We start from the raw sequence: 19,544 nt of genomic DNA on the forward strand, positions 1-19,544 counted from the left end.
AGGAAGGGGATCTTCTGCGCTACTCTGCATTTGTCAACCAGCTGGTTAGATTGGTCAACCAGCTGTTTAATGTGTGATGCATTTTCTATGCTAACCCAGACTTTTGTAATTTTTTTATTCATTTTCAGCTGCAGAAATAACAGATGATAAATCATGGATTAAGTGACGGGACATCAAAATAGGAGCAAATGATCTAACCATCACAAATCTTCTTTTCATGTGTTCAACTCTAGTACACAAATCAGATGACCATACTGCAACATTTGAGAAACTTGTTCGGTGTTCCATTTCTAACACAAGCCATTCATGAGCTTTGTTATCATTTTGACTGCAATAAAGCAATATATTTGAAATTGGTACTGGGGTTCTGAAAACCAGTGCATGGAAGTTAAAAGCGCTGTGAATCCCATTGTTGCATGAAGCATGAATTCAAATGGTCACAGCTCCTTCTTGACAATTTCTTGGTTGAAGTTTACAATTAAGTACACACGTTTCAATCTCAACTTGTTAGTTAAGAGCTGCTTTGTTTGTATGATCATCTGTCATTTCTCTTATACATAACTTTTCCAACAATTCACAGGGGGTAACAAACTGTCTACTCCGGGCCTGTGTTGCCCCATCGATGACAAGTAACTGCAAGCAAAGGGATATGATATTAAGTCTGATAACCAAACTTTAATACTAAAGGGCAACTGGCTAAAAATTTTAATTTCCTATTGTATGAGGTATGAGATGCATCATCGCAATGATCAAAGCTTACTCATGGGATGCACTTACCTCGAGCGAAGTTCATGCAGGCTCCACTCCACTTCACTACCGCTACACTACGCTCCGTCTACCCGAACTTCAAGACTGTGAACTCGTTCGGATACTCCTAAAGGCAAAGGTGGGATAAAACTGATTCGTGGAATATTTTCCCAAACTCTTAGAATATTTTTGGTATTTTCTGAGCCATCCAATATAATATAAATATTTATGCTGTTTGACCTGCGACCAATCGCATGCGATGTTTTGAAATCGGCTGTGAGGAATTAGATACTGGCCCAAAATCACCAATTTTGAGGATAACCGAAGGATGGACACGGAGTGAAATATGGGTGTAGACTAAGAAATTAAGCTATTTTTCTTATATTTTTTTTCTATAATTTTTACAATAACTTATCCCACCTTTGCCTCTAGGAGTATCCAAACAAGTTCACGGTCCCGAAGTTCGGGTAGGTTGAGCGTAGTGTAGCGATAGTGAAGTGGAGTGGAGCCTGCACGAACTTCGCTCGAGGTAGGGATGCACTATGAATATAGTCAGACCTAACACTTTGTGAGCCATGTTCTTGAAACACCTTTGCAGTACTATCCGGTATCCATGGTCTTCAGGGGAATTAAATATACTTTGGGCTTCAAATCCACATCTTATGCAACTTTCAGAGAGTGCTTGATATACCCTGAAAGGTAAATGCTAGTTTTGGTAACGATATCAAAATGAGTTCGTACAGAATCCAATGAAATTACCACCAAAGTGTCTGTATGAATAAAACGCATGTGCCAAAGAATTCTGGAAGAAATTGTGTAATTGCTGAGAAATCAGCAAATAAGCACAGGATTCGGGTAGAGCATCGGGCCCAACATTCAAAGCAATAATTATACACTGTCCCATGTGCGCTTATCTGTGTTGGGGATCTTCGGTGTGAACATTTTTCAGCATAGATTTCGAGATTTCATAAAGTTCAGTTTATGTAACTGTACCAGATCTAGATCCTCGATATAATGACAATTAAGCCTTGTTTTACAGACTTTCTCATGAAATCAGTGTTTACTGCAACTACTGGAATTTCTCTTTAACTCCTTATACAAAATTGAATGCATGATAATGAACCGCAGTTACTCCTCGTGAAATATGTACATAATAGCACAAAGAATGTATTACACAATATTTGATCAAACCAAATTCCTTAAAGCCTGACTTTAGTTTGGTTAAATCCCCCCACATGTGTGTCATTATTACATTTCATTACTAATTCATATCAATGCACTTACCCATTATTACATTTCATTACTAATTCATATCAATGCACTTACCCATTATTACATTTCATTACTAATTCATATCAATGCATTTACCCTAAAACGATCCCGGTGGGATGGATACAATCTAAAGATGCAATTTTATTGGATTTAATTTGTCATCTGTGTATATATAAAAGACCTTCTCAATCATGGGATAGGCTGAAAATCTCAGGACAAGGCCTTTGTCAGTAGCTTTCTATTATCAAATTGTTAGGTATATAAAGTTAGTGCTCAAACGGCTACTTTGAATAAGGACATTACCAAGAGAGGGCGCTAGATTTAAATATGCTATCAGTAAGGCCACAAAAATGCCATATTTAAATTTTAATGGGTAAAGTGTATTCAAAGACTTCTGCGCTTTTGTAATATTGTAAGGTCCGATGATGCTCGAGTATCGATAACATTTCATACCAAAGCTTTAGACAGGCTTTACTCACAAGATAAAATACTGAAAATATATGGATGTCAAAGCATATTTCAAAATAAAGGCATATTTTTTCATTAAAGGGAAGAGTTATTTCAAAAGAATTGAAGTTTTAATACAATCAGGCAAACAAATACAAGAGAATACAAAATTTTCAAAATTGCAACACCATACTTGGTGATATAAACCTAGGTCAGATGTGACCTAGGATAGGGAAAAATTTATCCATTTGTAATCCATCTGTTCAAATTATTAATGTTCCGCAGAAGGAAAAAAACTACATATTCCGTAGATAGCTCGTTATTTACATAAACTTGGTGATCTCACTTTTTTCTAACATCAAGTTTCTAATTTTTCGTGCTTTCACACAAATCTGTTTATTCCCCACCAGCAATTCTGCTCTCTGAACGAATGTTACAAAAGTATATTGGATTGAACGAATGTTACAAAAGTATATTGGATTGAGCAAAAATAAAGAGTTTTATTATCTATAGATATAGGAAAGGGGCCCTCAGTTAAATTCATTAAATTCGTGAAACTATGACATAATTCCAGACGATAACATACAGAGTAATTTTTGTAAAGGATGGGACTAACATCTTTAAGTAACATGATACAAAGTTCAACATTTTCTCTTAACATGTTCATGTTTTGATATGATAGGCACAAATTTAGACATTACCAACTTCATGAGAAAATGTCAATGAATTGGTTCAATTTTCATCACAACTGATAAATATTTGGACATAATACTAAAATTGTAACATATCATCTTTAAGGATAAGTAAATATATGATAAACATTCCAAACCTAATATTTAACATGGTTTATTCAACTGATATGGTTTTGGTTGTTTGTGTGATGCCACCTTAAGTGACTTTAATCTCTTTACCACAAGGATAGTTTTCCTTTTGAATTACTAAGGTTTCATTCATGTCTGTTTCTCTAATTTTCCCTCTCTCTTGCCTTCTATAGAGGAACTCCTATGTCACCTTATCTTTCCATCTTTCCAACTTTGGCTTCCTAAACCTTATGAGTTGTAAAGACAACTTTACCTTGTGCCAGATCAATTTGATCAATGGACTGGCCATTTCTGGAGAGATAAGACCTCTGCCTCTTCCCATCCCTCTACATCCACATCAAGCTCGACCACAAAGTCCAACCCTTGGGACAAATCCTCAAAGTCACCTAAGGATCAAATCCCTCAGGACGAATCATACATGTCTTCCCTCAAAGCCGACACTCGTCAGCCTCTCAAGGTCAAACCCTCAAGGACACTTCCTAAAGGTCTAACCTCAAGGTCAAACACTCAGAGTCAGCCCTACAGGTCAAACCATCATGGTCAAGTTTCTCTCTGCACATCAACACCGATCTACCATCTTGAAGTACTTCGCATCCTCTGCCCTTCTCCCATCACACGTTCCACCTTCACTTATCACCCATTCTCCTGTCGGTGGTACAGCACGTTTCCATCTTGGAAATGAAATCAGAGGGACCCTTCACTCCGTAGTCATCCCACCGCTTTCTCCATCCTCTCCTTTCCTCCCAGTCTCTCCATCAACTTCCTCTTCATCCTCCTCATCTTCTTCTTCTTGTTCCTCTTCCTCCTCAAAGACAAAGCTCTCTTTGATGAATTTCTTGAGGTTTGCCGCCCTCTCTCGTACCGCTGGGTCTGCATCAGACGTGACCTTTGACATGCCTTCCTGGAGTAGCTTGGACTGATGGGAAGTTAGTACTGATAATCGAGATGATTCTGCGCAGTCAAACAAGGGTAGAACAAATGGACTTTAAGCAATGCCTCTGAGAAATCCACAACATTTCCCCCACCCCCTTCCCCTTTGAGAATTGCTATGACAGAAAATAGAGTTCACCAAGTCAAAAAGTTTATTATATCCAAAATTATGGAACATTTCGTAAGTGCATGCAGACCCAAAATTGCTCAAAAACATGAATTTGTGTACAAATACAATGCAAATGGTGTTTTCAGCCAAAATTCATAAATTTGTCATCATTTTTTCTTTTACTGATTGAAATAAATTAAAGTTCTCGACAATTTCCATTGAAAAAAACAAAAAAAACAATGAAATACATTAGAAAATTAGAAAACAATAAAATACATACAAAATAAATTTTGTTGACATTTTTTGAAGTACATTTGATCAGATATCTATAAAAAGTCTGTGAATCAAAAATGAGCATTTTAGGGGCATTACTTAGGGCCTTTACACACATGAATCTTGAATCATTACAATGGTGATTGCTATTGTAATCGTGACTGTGATTAGCATTTGTGATTCTAATCATGTTCTAGTTTGGTTTCACATACGCAAAAATATTTGTCATTAGCCTTATTTTTCACTGGAAAATAACAAATTTTTTACCGTGTGAAAGGGCGGTAAGTTAGAGCAAACTTTTGATTTTATGCATTAATTAGCATAATTAATTAGCAATGAGAATTTTCAAAGAATTTAATCTAATAGTTTTACAGATTATGCCATGGGTAATGCGGGTGCAATATTCGTTGCGATCGCATGATTGGCGGCCGAGCTCATAAGGGGGGGGGGTGCTGAATCTGTCCCCCAGTCTATTTTAGGATTAAGCCAGCTGTACAATTTCCAACATATTAACATTGTTAATTACCTGCCAATTTTGGCATAAGATACTCCAGAACAGCAAGGGATTCTTTCCTGATGGCAGCATACTTCACAATACCTGCATTTCAAAATGTTATATACATGTATGTGCATAAGTTTGTGAGGGCTGACAACTAGGCTCTTCCCAAGATAAACTGTGTCTTATATATATATATATATTCATAGTTGAAAGTTGAATATGGTAAGCAATCAGATTCTCATAGAAAAATAATCCACTAAAAAATCATTCTTCAACTGCCCTCACAATTATAAAATGCCCCCCAACAAATAAACAACTGGAGTGGTCAATACAAATGGGTATTTCAATACCTGTATTTCTATGGGCAGTATAAATCTAATTACATTGAGTCAATTATTTAATCACTTTGTTGTTTCATATGTCTTGTAACCTCCTGTAGGCATACTATGACAGACCGACCAATCAATCGACCGACCGACCAACTAATCGACCGACCAACCAACCAATCGACCTCCCAACCAATCAGACCGACCGACCAACCAACCAACCAAGATATGAAAGAAACATACCTAACATTTTGTAAATTGCAGGGAAAAACATTTCTAAAATTGATGAAAGTCTTGCTAGTTCATCTTCTGTAAGGCTTTCCACCTGCAGCAAATGGATCCTAAAAAAATTGAACAGAAAATAAACAAGAGTTAGTCTGCCTATATCCAAGGAATGACTTCAATGGCATGAATGTTTTCTATCATTAAATTAATGAATCTACACTGTCCAAGGAAGAATAATTTACAACATACTTGTGCATAAAAGCGTTGATTTTCATGGCTGGGCGAACAAATAAGAATGGTATATTATGAAAATGTAATATTGGCAGCATCATTTAGCGTAGGGGAAAAAAAAAGACATATGGCAAGTTCCCCCAAGTCTGCACACACGCGTATCTGCGCGATTATAGTAAAAGAAGATATACGCAACAAACACAAACTTTACACCTGCACCACATAGACAGATATTCATTAAAAAATCTGACTCAAAATGATGGAAAAATAATGAATTTGGGGCATTTCATGTGACAGCCTCAAAATGCAGCCTTTCTCCTCAAAATCCCTGAATCGTGTGCAAAGTGAATGGGTGCGCAAATATGGGGTACCATTTTTTTTTCAATCTGAAAATGACTGCCCGAGGTTTTTTCAAAGAAAATCCTGTATTTCTTTCAAATTTTAATGAGATATTTGGTACACTTACCCATGATAATGTAAGGAACATTATCAACAGAAAGATTTTGTAAAATAAACAGTAGTTCATGTCAAATCTGAACTCAAATCGTTAGCTGCGCAGACTTGGGGACCACCATCATACTTGTTTTTGGCACTCTGTAGGATGATTGCTTGTTTACAGGTATGAGCATGGTGTCCACACTACTATGACAGTGCCCCTCCCTTTCCCATGCCCCTTAAAGGGAGAAATTACCTTGATTAGTTGCTTTAATTAAAATAAAAAAAATTAAAAGAAACATTGGTTAAGGTTTGATGAAAATATGTTAAAGGCTGATGGAGTTATGCATTTGTATTATGTGACATAACAGACACACACAGCTTCTCCATATGTTGAGTGACATTAATTTCCAAACATGCCAAATTCCCACAGCTTTAAAGGTATTTTTATTTGTGGAGAGGATATATCATTACACACATCATTCATACTCCCTTCTTGATGAAAATTATTATGATATTTATCAAAGGGGAAGCTGCTCATCTATGATGTCACAAGTTATGATTTTTTTTAAATCTATTAAATTTTTATACTTTTATCAATTATCATCAAATCTTCACCAATATTTTCTCCATTTTTTCTGATTTTATTGAGACAAGCTTATCGCCAGGGTAGATGAAATCATACTGACCTCTGTAAGAAGAGATGAAGGGACTTGACAATGGCGAGCTGAATCTTAAAAGTACTTCCCTCTAGACCTTCACATAGAACTTGACAAAAATTGAAAGATTCTGCTTCTGCAGGTCAAGAAAATGAAATGGAACAATGTTAGCAAGATTGTAGAAAGATAGTCACTCAGGGCACCACATTTACCTCAATGCTACCTAGAAAGTACCTCAAAACTAACACCCCATAGGCCTGTATTCTGATAGCAGGTTTAACTTAACCTCGGGTTTACAGTTGTGGTTTAAGTATGGGAAGCCAAAAGTATCAAAATCTTTATTAAGTTGTATGTTTTTTAGGGTTACTGTGCTCTTTCCTGATTCATCAATGGTGAAGACAATCATTTATACTTCCTAGACAATTATGAATGATTCGAGAGTCAAATGAGCTAAAGTATGATATCTCTACTGTCAGTGATTTATGTAACAATTGGCTATCCATACTTAAACCACAACTTTCTACCTGAGTTTAAGTTAAACCTGCTATCAGAATATGGGCCATGGTGTTTAAATTTTTTTAATTTCAAAAAGATCTCACAAAACAAATGGAATGCCTTTGCCAGTCTCGCCAGCCATTTACTTATATAGCTGGAGTTCTAATGACCTTTGACCTTTACCACGTGACCCGAAACATGTGCAAACGTCAGTGATACTTTATTAGATCTAATTAAATTTGTAAATGACGAAACAACAAACACTGATTGAACAAAAAAAAAACAAGCATGACTTTCCTACCTCAGCCTATGTATGCACTGTACACTTGACACTAAACACTGTACACTTGAATCTTTGATTCAAATCTAATTACTCAGGTCAGCCGCAGAAAGGTGACATAGAGCATAAAGATTAGCTGGGGGTTATGGTATGTTGTAGGATTCAGTGTTATGGATGTTTTTTATCATGTTTGATGTGGTCAACATCATCTTGTCATGACATCATATGATAATAACTGGTTAAAAAGAAGGAATTAAAACACGAACGGAAACCACGCCATGGTTGGGGGTATGAACACTTGATGTTGTGGTTTACAATGCAGGCACTTCATCACTGATTAACAGTTCTGAATTGGAAAAAAATCATTTCGGGATATTCCTATTAGGCAATTTGTCAAAAGTCTGTGCCCTGATTTCTATCAGGAATCCAGCGATAAAGGCACTTTGTGTCTTTTCATAGTTGCTTTTCCGCATTCTGCTTTAATTTTGCCTATGACCAAATGTGAGAAATTGGTGGATCTAACTTTTGAAAAGGTGTCTCATGACTCTACCTTGAGTGTCTTCTGATGATGGCCATGCTAGACCAAGGTTGATGAAAGCACATTCTTTGAGTTTTAACTTCTCATCCTGTTGAGCTCTGTCTGTGACATCCTCCTCATCACTCCCATCTTCTGACTTCTTCTGTAAAACAAAACAAAAGAGGGAAAATTATTCAGGAAAAAATTCTGAGCAGGCTTTAACAGGGGCGCAAACTGACCAACAACGTACAAGGTCTCTCATGACTGAGAGTTATACATGTATATAGCTGGTTTATGGCCTTTGAGATAACTAACGTTTATTTGTGTAGTAAAACTAAATAGTTTATGAGAAAAAGAACACAATATCACATATATCAATATCATCATATCAAAGACTTTTTCCAACTCATCAAAACATTACCTCACTTGACCTACATGTATTAACAAACAAGTTGAATGCCTCTGGTGGTCTCAACTGCATCACACGATTCAATATAGCAGCAGTGCTGACTTTGAAAACTACTATAAAATAATTATTCACAAAAACACCATTCATAAAATGATATAATACTACGTTCGTTGACCTTGATCATGTGACCTAAAACTTGTCAGTGAAACTTGATTACTAGTCTAGGAGCCAGGGGGCTTTATTCAGAATTTTTGGTGGGGAAGGTTTGACAAGCTAATCCGGGGTAAAATTGTGCGCTGATTCCAAAAATGCCACTCTTATTGACCGTACTCACGCCATTTTGGTCATTTTGGCCAAATTTTGGCCAAAAATGACCATTTTGACCACTCTTTGGAAAATGGTCCCTTAACAGACTGCTTTTGTAGCCACATGCAATTAAAAGGGTCTATCTTAAGTAGAAATGCACACAAATTCCAGATAAAGTGCTTTCATTTGCCAAAATCACAATAGCAGTGGTCATTTTGGCCATAATTTGGCCAAAAATGACAATTTTCATGATTTTTTGGCTGAAATGTGTTACAAATATTGATCAGAGCTTCGACTGGATGTTTTTAGAAATCCACATTTATTTTCAAAATGTGCGCTGGATCATAACCATCAATCTCATGTAATTTATTCCATCAGTTTTTACCTATGAGGGTCATTTTGGGTACTTTAGACATAACTGACCATTCGCGCAATTTGCATTATTAACCCTTCAAATAGGCAGGAAATTGAGGTCTTCAGCATGTTTTTTCTTATTCCCTTATAAAATGAGAATGCATTTAAATGTCCTTCATGTGTAAAATTTTATGCTGATTCCAAATATATCAGTCTAAATGACCCTATTTAACAGTTTAAGGTCATTTTGGCCACTTATGACCCTTAAAATGACCAATGACATCAGTTCAATTTATCCAAAAATACTTTGAATGTTACCAGAATCGTTACAAGGGCATACTGTGACACCTAACATTGGTGTATTAATCCTTGAAATTGAACATCTCAAAAGTATTTTGACCTAATGCAGTTTATTCCATCAGTTGTGACCTATGAGGGTTACTTGACGTACTTTAGCCACAACTGACCATTTACGCAGTTTTGCATATAATAAACTGCACATAAAATGGCCAATAACATCAGTTCAATTTATCCAGAAATACTTCGAATGTTACCAGAATCTTAACAAGGGTGTGCTGTAATACCCAACACTGGTGAATGAATCCTTAAAATTGAGCATCCCCAAAGTTGACTACCTTGGTCATTTTGGCCACCTTGACCCCCTGGCCAGCCCTGCTCATTGTGTATGTTAATTCAGGTGATATCGAACATGGTGAGGAGAAATTTTGGATTGCGTTAATATTAGCATCAATTATTGTTAAATGGGGAAGTTTGAAAGCTTCTTGGTGGAAATCAATGAAATTATTCCACACAGACCATAACTATTTGACCCTGTGGTCATTTTGACCACGTTTCCCTCAATATTGACCAGTGACCATGGACCCTAGGAATCTCCAATTAGTGGAGACATCAGCTAAGAGAGAGACCTTGCATGCTTTGATGAGTCAAAAAGGGCTCAAATGCTGGTCAGTATCATTATCAGCATGAGCTACCAATAATCGGTGAAGAGTGTCATAATTGTGATAAAATCCTTTACATCGTGCATACATAAGGTTGTTTGACCATGGCACTGTGGTCATTTACATGATTTTAGCCACCATGACCACACAGTAAATGTTTATGGAAACCTCACATATATGGGGCAGTAAATTCAGGAATGAGACACTTTAGCATCATTTACATGTTATTTTAAGACACTTTTCTAGATTAATGTAGATTAATGATTCCAAATATATTAGTCTTAATGACCATTTATGAGCTAGTGGTCATTTGGTCGCTTTTGGTCCCGACAATGACCAATCACATTTGCATGTATCAAAGAGGATTCAAATGTTGTTGTCGCTCCGTATTGTTAATAAGATGTATTTTATCAATTATTGATTTCAATATGATATGACTAATAGCACATTATCAAAATTTTGAAACCAATTTGGCCATTTTGACTATCTATCGCATGTATGACTTTTGTAAATAAACATGACAGGAGCAATTGTGGAAATGCGTTCAATCCCTTTCGATTGGAAATATTAAAAGCTCACCTTGAGTAAAAAAAATTGTGCCAAATACCTCACCATTTGGTCATTGTGTGGTCATTGAGTAGCCATAACATCATTCCCTCATTTTTATTTAAATTATACAGATAACTATATTCTAGAGGAAGGCACTAATCCTGAACTCAAAGGTGCGTCATTACAAAGCTATTGGTCAAAGTGGATTTCACGAATAGATTTAACCATGGTGCATTTTTATTACCTTTGCCATTTTGTGTAATGTTTCACAAACCTCACATTGGCATGATTGGTAAAGTTGAAAGTGGAAAACTTGCCCTAAATTGTTAAAGAGTGACCAAAATTCGGCACAGAGAATAATTTCATATAGAGAATGTATTTTATTACCCAGTACGTCTTCAAAAGAATTAAGGGTAAGTTTGCTGCTCACCAATCATGCCAATGTGAGCTTTGTGAATCACTGTACAAGAAAAAAAAAGATTGTAAAAATGAATGATAGTTAAAACTCTTTGTGAACTTCACTGTGACCTATTTTGCTTTGTAATGATTCTCAGTACAATTTGACTTTAAAGAAGGAAAATAATTCTGGCTATTTAGGAACATACAGTGATCAAAGGGGCCACAGTAGACAGTCACATGATATTTGGCACAATTTTTACTCAAGGTGAGCCTTTAATATTTCCATGAGAAGGGATTACGCATTTCATCATGTTCATAGACCTACAATTGCTGCTAAGTCAATTTTATTTCAAAATTCACACATTGGATAAACGGTCAAAGTGGCCAAAGTGGTCACATTTTGATTATGTACTATTAGTAATATCATATTGAATTAAATAATTTGTCATTTATTATGATTGATACAACAAATCTTACAAAAATATAGAGCAAGAACATTGGAATACTTTTGATACATGTAATTGTCATTGCTAATTATAGGGACCAAAATGACCACTAAGTAGTCATTAAGACTGATATATTCTAAATCATTGTATTAATCTGGTGCAGAAAGTTTTTGTAATATGTCTTATCTAACATCATTCTTGAATTCGTTTCCATGAATTACAAAATGGTTAATGTGCATAAAATCATGAAAATGACCAAAGTGCATGGTCAAACAACCTTATGTGTACTTGATGTAAAGGTTTTTATCACATTCATTAAATTCTTGATTATTGGTGTAGTAGCTCAAGCTGAAAATAATATTAAGCAACATTTGAGCTCTTTTTAAATCAAATAATGTGTGGTGACGAGAAATTATTGAGAAAAGGTGATCAAAATTACCACAAAGTCCAATAGTTCGGCCAATAACACTGATTTATATGAAATCCTTGCATTGATTTTCACCCCAAAGCTTTCAAACTTTTCCAATTTAACAATAATTGATGCTAATATTAACACAATCCTGAATTGTCTCCTCACTATGTTCACTATAGGCTAATTTAGTATACACATTGGGCAGGGGACAATCTGGCCAAAATGACCAAGGTTGTCAAAAATATTTTTGGGACACTCAATTTAAATGATTAATACACCAGTGTTAGATGTCACAGCACACCCTTTTAACGATTATAGTAACATTCAAAGTACTTTTGGATAAATTGAAGTATTGAACAGATGGTATTGGTCATTTGGGGCCAAAAAGTGGCCGAAATGACCATAATCTGTTGAATGGGGTCATTAAGACTGACATATTGGGAATCAGCTTGAAATTCTACACAAGAACGACATATGCATCATTCCCATTTTATAAAGGAGGAAGATAAAGCACACTGAAGACCTCAAATTCCTGCCGATTTGCACAGTTATTATGCAAAATTGCACGAATGGTCAGTTACCAAAAATGGTCAAAAGTCAAAACTAATGATATAAATTACATGAGGTCAAAATACTTTTGAAATGTTCATTTTAAAGGATTAATACACCAATGTTTGATGTCACAGCACATCCTGGTAACGATTCTGGTAACATTGAGGTATTTTGGATAAATTGAACTGATGTTATTGGTCATTTTTATGGCCATAAGTGGCCAAAATGACCATTAGGTGTTCAATAGGGTCATTAAGACTGATATATTTAGAATCAGCATAATATTCTATACAAGATGGACATTTAAATGTATTCCCATTTTATAAGGGAAGAAGATAAAACACACTGAAGACCTCAAATTTCTGCCTATGTGCGAATGGTCAGTTATGTCTAAAGTACCCAAAATGACCCTCATGGGTCAAAACTGATGGAATGAGGTCAAAACAATTTTGAGATGTTCAATTTAAAGGATTAACACACCCCAATGTTAGGTGTCGCAACACACCCTTGTAACGATTCTGGTAACGTTCGAAGTATTTGGGGGTAAAATGATCTAATGTCATTGGTCATTTTTAGGGCCATAAGTGGCCAAAATAACCATAAGCTATTGAATAGGGTCAATAAGACTGATATATTTGGAATCTGCATAAAATTCTACACAAGATGGATTTTTGAACGCATTTGCATTTTATATTGGGAAGAAGATAAAACACGCTATGAGACCTCAAATTCCTGCCTACATGTATATGTGCACTTTATTATGCAAAACTTCGTAAAGGGTCAGTTATGTATAAAGTACCCCAAATGACCCTCATAGGTCAAAACTGATGGAATAAATTACACAAGGTCAAAATACTTTGTGAGATGTTCAATTTAAAGGATTAACACACCAATGTTAGGTGTCGCAGCACACCTTGTAATGGTTCTGGTAACGTTCGAAGTATTTGGGGGTAAAATGAACTGATGTCATTGGCCATTTTAAGGGCCATAAGTGGTCAAAATTACCACAAGCTATTAAATAGGGTTATTATGAATGATATATTTGGAATCAGCATAAAATTTTACACTTAAAGGACATTTAAATGCAATCTCATTTTATCAGGGAAGAAGAAAAAACATGCTGAAGACCTCAATTTCCTGCCTATTTGAGCAGTTAATAATGCAAATTGCGCGAATTTACTGCCCCATATATATGTGAGGTTTCCATAAACATTTACTGTGTGGTCATGGTGGCTAAAATCATGTAAATGACCACAGTGCCATGGTCAAAGAACCTTATGTATGCACGATGTAAAGGATTTTATCACAATTATGACACTCTTCACCGATTATTGGTAGCTCATGCTGATAATGATACTGACCAGCATTTGAGCCCTTTTTGACTCATCAAAGCATGCAAGGTCTCTCTCTTAGCTGATCTCTCCACTAATTGGAGATTCCTAGGGTCCATGGTCACTGGTCAATATTGAGGGAAACGTGGTCAAAATGACCACAGGGTCCAATAGTTATGGTCTGTGTGGAATAATTTCATTGATTTCCACCAAGAAGCTTTCAAACTTCCCCATTTAACAATAATTGATGCTAATATTAACGCAATCCAAAATTTCTCCTCACCATGTTCGATATCACCTGAATTAACATACACAATGAGCAGGGCTGGCCGGGGGGTCAAGGTGGCCAAAATGACCAAGGTAGTCAACTTTGGGGATGCTCAATTTTAAGGATTCATTCACCAGTGTTGGGTATTACAGCACAGCCTTGTTAAGATTCTGGTAACATTCGAAGTATTTCTGGATAAATTGAACTGATGTTATTGGCCATTTTATGTGCAGTTTATTATATGCAAAACTGCGTGAATGGTCAGTTGTGGCTAAAGTACGCCAAGTAACCCTCATAGGTCAAAACTGATGGAATAAACTGCATTAGGTCAAAATACTTTTGAGATGTTCAATTTCAAGGATTAATACACCAATGTTAGGTGTCACAGTATGCCCTTGTAACGATTCTGGTAACATTCAAAGTATTTTTGGATAAATTGACCTGATGTCATTGGTCATTTTAAGGATCATAAGTGGCCAAAATGACCTTAAACTGTTAAATAGGGTCATTTAGACTGATATATTTGGAATCAGCATAAAATTTTACACATGAAGGACATTTAAATGCATTCTCATTTTATAAGGGAATAAGAAAAAACATGCTGAAGACCTCAATTTCCTGCCTATTTGAAGGGTTAATAATGCAAATTGCGCGAATGGTCAGTTATGTCTAAAGTACCCAAAATGACCCTCATAGGTAAAAACTGATGGAATAAATTACATGAGATTGATGGTTATGATCCAGCGCACATTTTGAAAATAAATGTGGATTTCTAAAAACATCCAGTCGAAGCTCTGATCAATATTTGTAACACATTTCGGCCAAAAAATCATGAAAATTGTCATTTTTGGCCAAATTATGGCCAAAATGACCACTGCTATTGTGATTTTGGCAAATGAAAGCACTTTATCTGGAATCTGTGTGCATTTCTACTTAAGATAGACCCTTTTAATTGCATGTGGCTACAAAAGCAGTCTGTTAAGGGACCATTTTCCAAAGAGTGGTCAAAATGGTCATTTTTGGCCAAAATTTGGCCAAAATGACCAAAATGGCGTGAGTACGGTCAATAAGAGTGGCATTTTTGGAATCAGCGCACAATTTTACCCCGGATAAGCTTGTCAAACCTTCCCCACCAAAAATTCTGAATAAAGCCCCCTGGCTCCTAGACTATACCCTTATATCCACTTTTTATACACTATATCTATTAACTTTGAAAGTTATAACAGCAATCTTATAATTACCTCTAAAATGGCCAGAGTTCAATGACCTTAAATGACCTTTGACTTTGGTCATGTGACCTGAAATGTTCAGTGATACTTGATTACGCTTATGTCGAAGTTTTATTAACTAGACCAATGTACTTTCAAAGTTATGATGGTAATTCAACAAATACCCCCAATGTGGCCAAAGTTCATTGACCATAAATGACCTTTGACCTTAATCCTGTGACCTGAAACTTGCACAGGATGTTCAGTGATACTTGTTTATTATTATATCTAAGTTTCATGAATCAGATCCATAAACATTCAAAGTTATGATGGTAATTCAAAAACTTAACCTTAGGTTAAGATTTTGATGTTGATTCCCCCAACATGGTCTAAGTTCATTGACCCTAAATGACCTTTGATCTTAATCATGTAACCTGAAACTCAGGCAGGATGTTAAGTAATACTTGATTAACCTTATGGCCAAGTTTCATGAACTAGGTCCATATACTTTTTAAGTTATGCTATCATTTCAAAAACTTAACCTTCGGTTAAGATTTGGTGTCGACGCCGCCGTCGGAAAAGCGGTGCCTATAGTCTCACTTGGCCATGCAGGTGAAAACACACCTTTATGATAATAAATGCAATGATTATTATCATTATCATCATACAAAATCAGACTACAGAACATTTTCAATAGCTGCATTATACATAAGAAAAAGAATGACTAAGACAAGGAGACTCACTTTGCTGATGATGGGATACAAGATATCAGTTAGTTCTTTGAATCTGTCTGCTTCGTGTGCTTGGAGTACAGAGGCAAGGCAGTCTAAGGCAGCCATCTTGTAATCCACACGTTCCTTACGGCTTTCCTTGAAGAGGGCATTCAGGACGGTATCCATGGTTGGTTGGTTTTCAATCTCAGTTTGTAACGCAGTCCTGTCATCAATCATAGCATTTCAACATGAATTTAGTAAGTAAACTAAAGTAAGCCCGGTTGATGAATCCTGTTTCTTTTCAGTACATGTTTCATTATTAATGAATGAACCAAAGTTTTTCAAGAAAATTCTAACTAAATTGTAAGTGGAATAACTCACATAAATCACAAATTTCTAACTAAAAAATCCCCACAAACTAACTTAATCTCTTCCTTCAATTCCACCATGGCATACATGTAAATGTAAAATTAATTCACTTACATCATATTCACAATTATTGATGCACTTACTTGCATGATATACACACTGTAGAAATTGCCTTCAACAATTCGTCCTGAAAAAAAGAAGAAAAAAGAAAAATAATATTTTGATGCAAATGTCTTTGGACTTCTACACCCATTAGCTCTTACAGGCAGTATCTTTGTTTCATGTAGGATTCAAAATCAAAAGAACTGATTCAGCTGCTAGTTCCAATCATAATTGAACTCCTTTACATCAGACAGGAATAACCATGATTTATATTTAGCCAATCATCCAGTACTCATCTAGATATCTATGTTGTGATAAGGCTACCAAAATAATGTTTAGAACACTTCTCGCAGGAATCGCCTGCGTCCTAGATCTTGATTATTTTTCACTTTTCAAGATAGTTGATGACTTCCAATTTGTCTATGAAAAAAAATCAGGAACTGCTAGGTATGTACAAGCTACACAAGGGGCGGATTCGGTATACCTCTTAAATTCATCAGAAGCAAATTATTCAGATTTTGGACAAAATTAATAATTTTAATACATAAATGAACGTTTTGAATACTGGAAGATAAACATTTACTCCTTGATAAAACACAAGGTGCCTAAAGCTAATAGGAAACATGTCGTTTTGGCTATCCCTGGCCACCAGTCGATGTGTCTTTCAATTTTCTATGTATTTGTTCCTTTGCCAGAAATAACATAAATAGAAAATAATAAAGAATGACCTTGAAATGACAGAGGACCTTGCCATGTGACTTATAGCAATTTTGATCTTTGAACAATAGTCCCTACCTTGCCATCCCATGTCCTTCCTTGTAGTCCATCAAGTAAAGCCCCTAGAAGAAGCCCTAACTGAGGGGGCTGAAGCTTGGCACCTAGCTTGGTAGCTACGGTCCCCATGGCCCGGGCAGCCTGGGCCTTGCGAGGCCACGATGATGAGGACAGACCATCTTTGGTGATGGTGACGATCTCCGAGAGGTAGAGGCGGATGCCACCCTCTGTTCCTGAGGATTAGAGAGGTCAAGGACTGAGTTAGCTTGGAATACATTGCAGGTAATGAAGAAAAATATGAGGGATTTTTTTTGGTGTATGTTTTAGTGATCAGTTATCCAATTGAATAACTCCACTGAGGGCATAGTTTTTTTTCATTGTTCAATCATTATCTTCCTCAGTTTGGATCATGAAACACACATTTGTGGTTTTCAGTGTTGATAGCAACACAGACTCCTCATCCCAATCACCACCACTACCACCATCATCATCATCATCATCATCATCGTCACCATCATTGTCACCACCACCACCACCACCACCATCATCATCATCATCACCATCAACATCATCATCATCATCACCATCACCATCATCATCATCAACATCATCATCAACATCATCTTCATCATCATCTTCATCTTAATCGTCATCTTCATCATAATCACCATCACCATCATCATCATCCTCATCATCCTCATCATCATCATCATCATCACCATCATCATCATCATCCCCACCACCACCATCTCATCCCAATCGTCATCATTACCTGGTGTCATATCGAGCCATACTCCTTCCCACATGCAATCTTTGCCAGGTTCTTTCTTCTGGTGCATGGCTAGAAAGGCCAAAGGTAAGGCCACGGCAGCATGTCTCTTGAGGATATCAGGGTTGTACCAAGCCATAGCTAGTAGGGTCGTTCCCATTGCTTCATGGAGGTCCGCATCTATACCAAATGATAAGAAATAAAAGGATGCTTGGGTTGTTGGAGAGGGGAAGTTGGAGTATTGATATTTCAAGTTCTTTTCATGGAATTAGGACGATTATAGTAATAGGTCAAATGCAGAGAATTGCATTTCAGAAGCACTAAAATATTTAAAATGCCGGAAATAAACCAAAGCTGAAATGTTTAGCTGAAAAATTTCTGTGTAGGTTTCACATACATTTTTGTGAGAAGTGCATGTAGACTTTCATGTATCGAATGTGACATCAACTGAAAATTATTTTCATAGTAAAAACGGAATGGAATATTCTTATTTTTCCTGATAATTTCACATTAATAAAAAATTCAGGGAAATATAGAGAATATGGGCATTTTATGGATGTAGAGATGTGAAATGTAGAATTTCAGCAACGTTGGGGAAAAGCTTCTTTTTTTATTTAAATTTTTTATTTACTTATTTATATTTTGTACCCATGTTGGTTAACCATAACTATCCGTTTATTAATAGCATTATTTTTTTCTTCAAAATAAACGCAATGATTCAGGCCCAAATCACTAACAACGAATTCAATTTCAAACAAGTATGTGTATCTATGGAATGAACTTACCATCTTTCTCCAAGAACCATGTCTTTAAACGCAAGATCAGCTTCTCTACACTACTGTCTTTGGCTACCTGAAACAGGAAGGAGACACATACATTCTGTGATCTTTCAAGATCTGGGAGTGTTTCATGAAAGGGATTGTCAGACGTTTTATGTGACATTTATCATAAGAACTGTGCTCGGCTAATCAAAATCAAGAAGTTGTCAGATCTGACAACTTGTCAATGTCCGACAAAAAATGTTGTACAACGCCTACTTAGCTAGTTGTACGCGATCAAATGGGAGGCTGAACGTCACACATTCGTACCGTTGCACACAAGACGTACCATCCAAAATGTACCGTCCAAAATGTACCGTTGCACGGCTTTAGGAGGTGACGTCACAATGCGATTTAATTGAATAAGGTGACAATGCGCGTACAGCTTGCTGGCTAAATGCGCAACGCTGTCCAAGGTCATGTGCGCTTGTGGGCCCGGCTTGTGGGATTTTGCTTTTCGCTTTCAATATTTTTGCTCCCTTTTCATAGATTACTGGAGGGAAAAACTCTTGTTTTTTCATATTTTCGCTAGATTCCGAG

The 19,544-nt window shown here is 36.3% G+C and overlaps 1 protein-coding gene across 2 annotated transcripts in view; it reads right to left on the bottom strand.

Moving 5' to 3' along the window:
• Nucleotides 1-2,927: 2,927 nt before the first annotated feature.
• Nucleotides 2,928-19,544, bottom strand: part of LOC121424445 (proteasome adapter and scaffold protein ECM29-like) — a 59,681-nt gene continuing 43,064 nt past the window's right edge. Inside the window, exons 39-48 of one of the 2 annotated variants that reach the window (XM_041620134.1) lie at nucleotides 18,972-19,038; nucleotides 18,190-18,366; nucleotides 17,439-17,650; nucleotides 16,685-16,728; nucleotides 16,203-16,395; nucleotides 8,300-8,429; nucleotides 7,005-7,110; nucleotides 5,668-5,765; nucleotides 5,126-5,197; nucleotides 2,928-4,238 (exon numbers count right to left, since the gene is read on the bottom strand). In XM_041620134.1, the coding sequence (XP_041476068.1) occupies nucleotides 3,985-4,238; nucleotides 5,126-5,197; nucleotides 5,668-5,765; nucleotides 7,005-7,110; nucleotides 8,300-8,429; nucleotides 16,203-16,395; nucleotides 16,685-16,728; nucleotides 17,439-17,650; nucleotides 18,190-18,366; nucleotides 18,972-19,038 (1,353 nt within the window). In that variant the 3' untranslated portion in view covers nucleotides 2,928-3,984. Of the gene's footprint in view, nucleotides 4,239-5,125; nucleotides 5,198-5,667; nucleotides 5,766-7,004; nucleotides 7,111-8,272; nucleotides 8,430-16,202; nucleotides 16,396-16,684; nucleotides 16,729-17,438; nucleotides 17,651-18,189; nucleotides 18,367-18,971; nucleotides 19,039-19,544 lie in introns of both variants that reach the window. The other variant, XM_041620133.1, reaches the window with a different exon arrangement.

This window comes from Lytechinus variegatus, chromosome 11 (assembly GCF_018143015.1).
Source record: "Lytechinus variegatus isolate NC3 chromosome 11, Lvar_3.0, whole genome shotgun sequence".
In the NCBI taxonomy this organism is placed as follows: Eukaryota; Metazoa; Echinodermata; class Echinoidea; order Temnopleuroida; family Toxopneustidae; genus Lytechinus; species Lytechinus variegatus.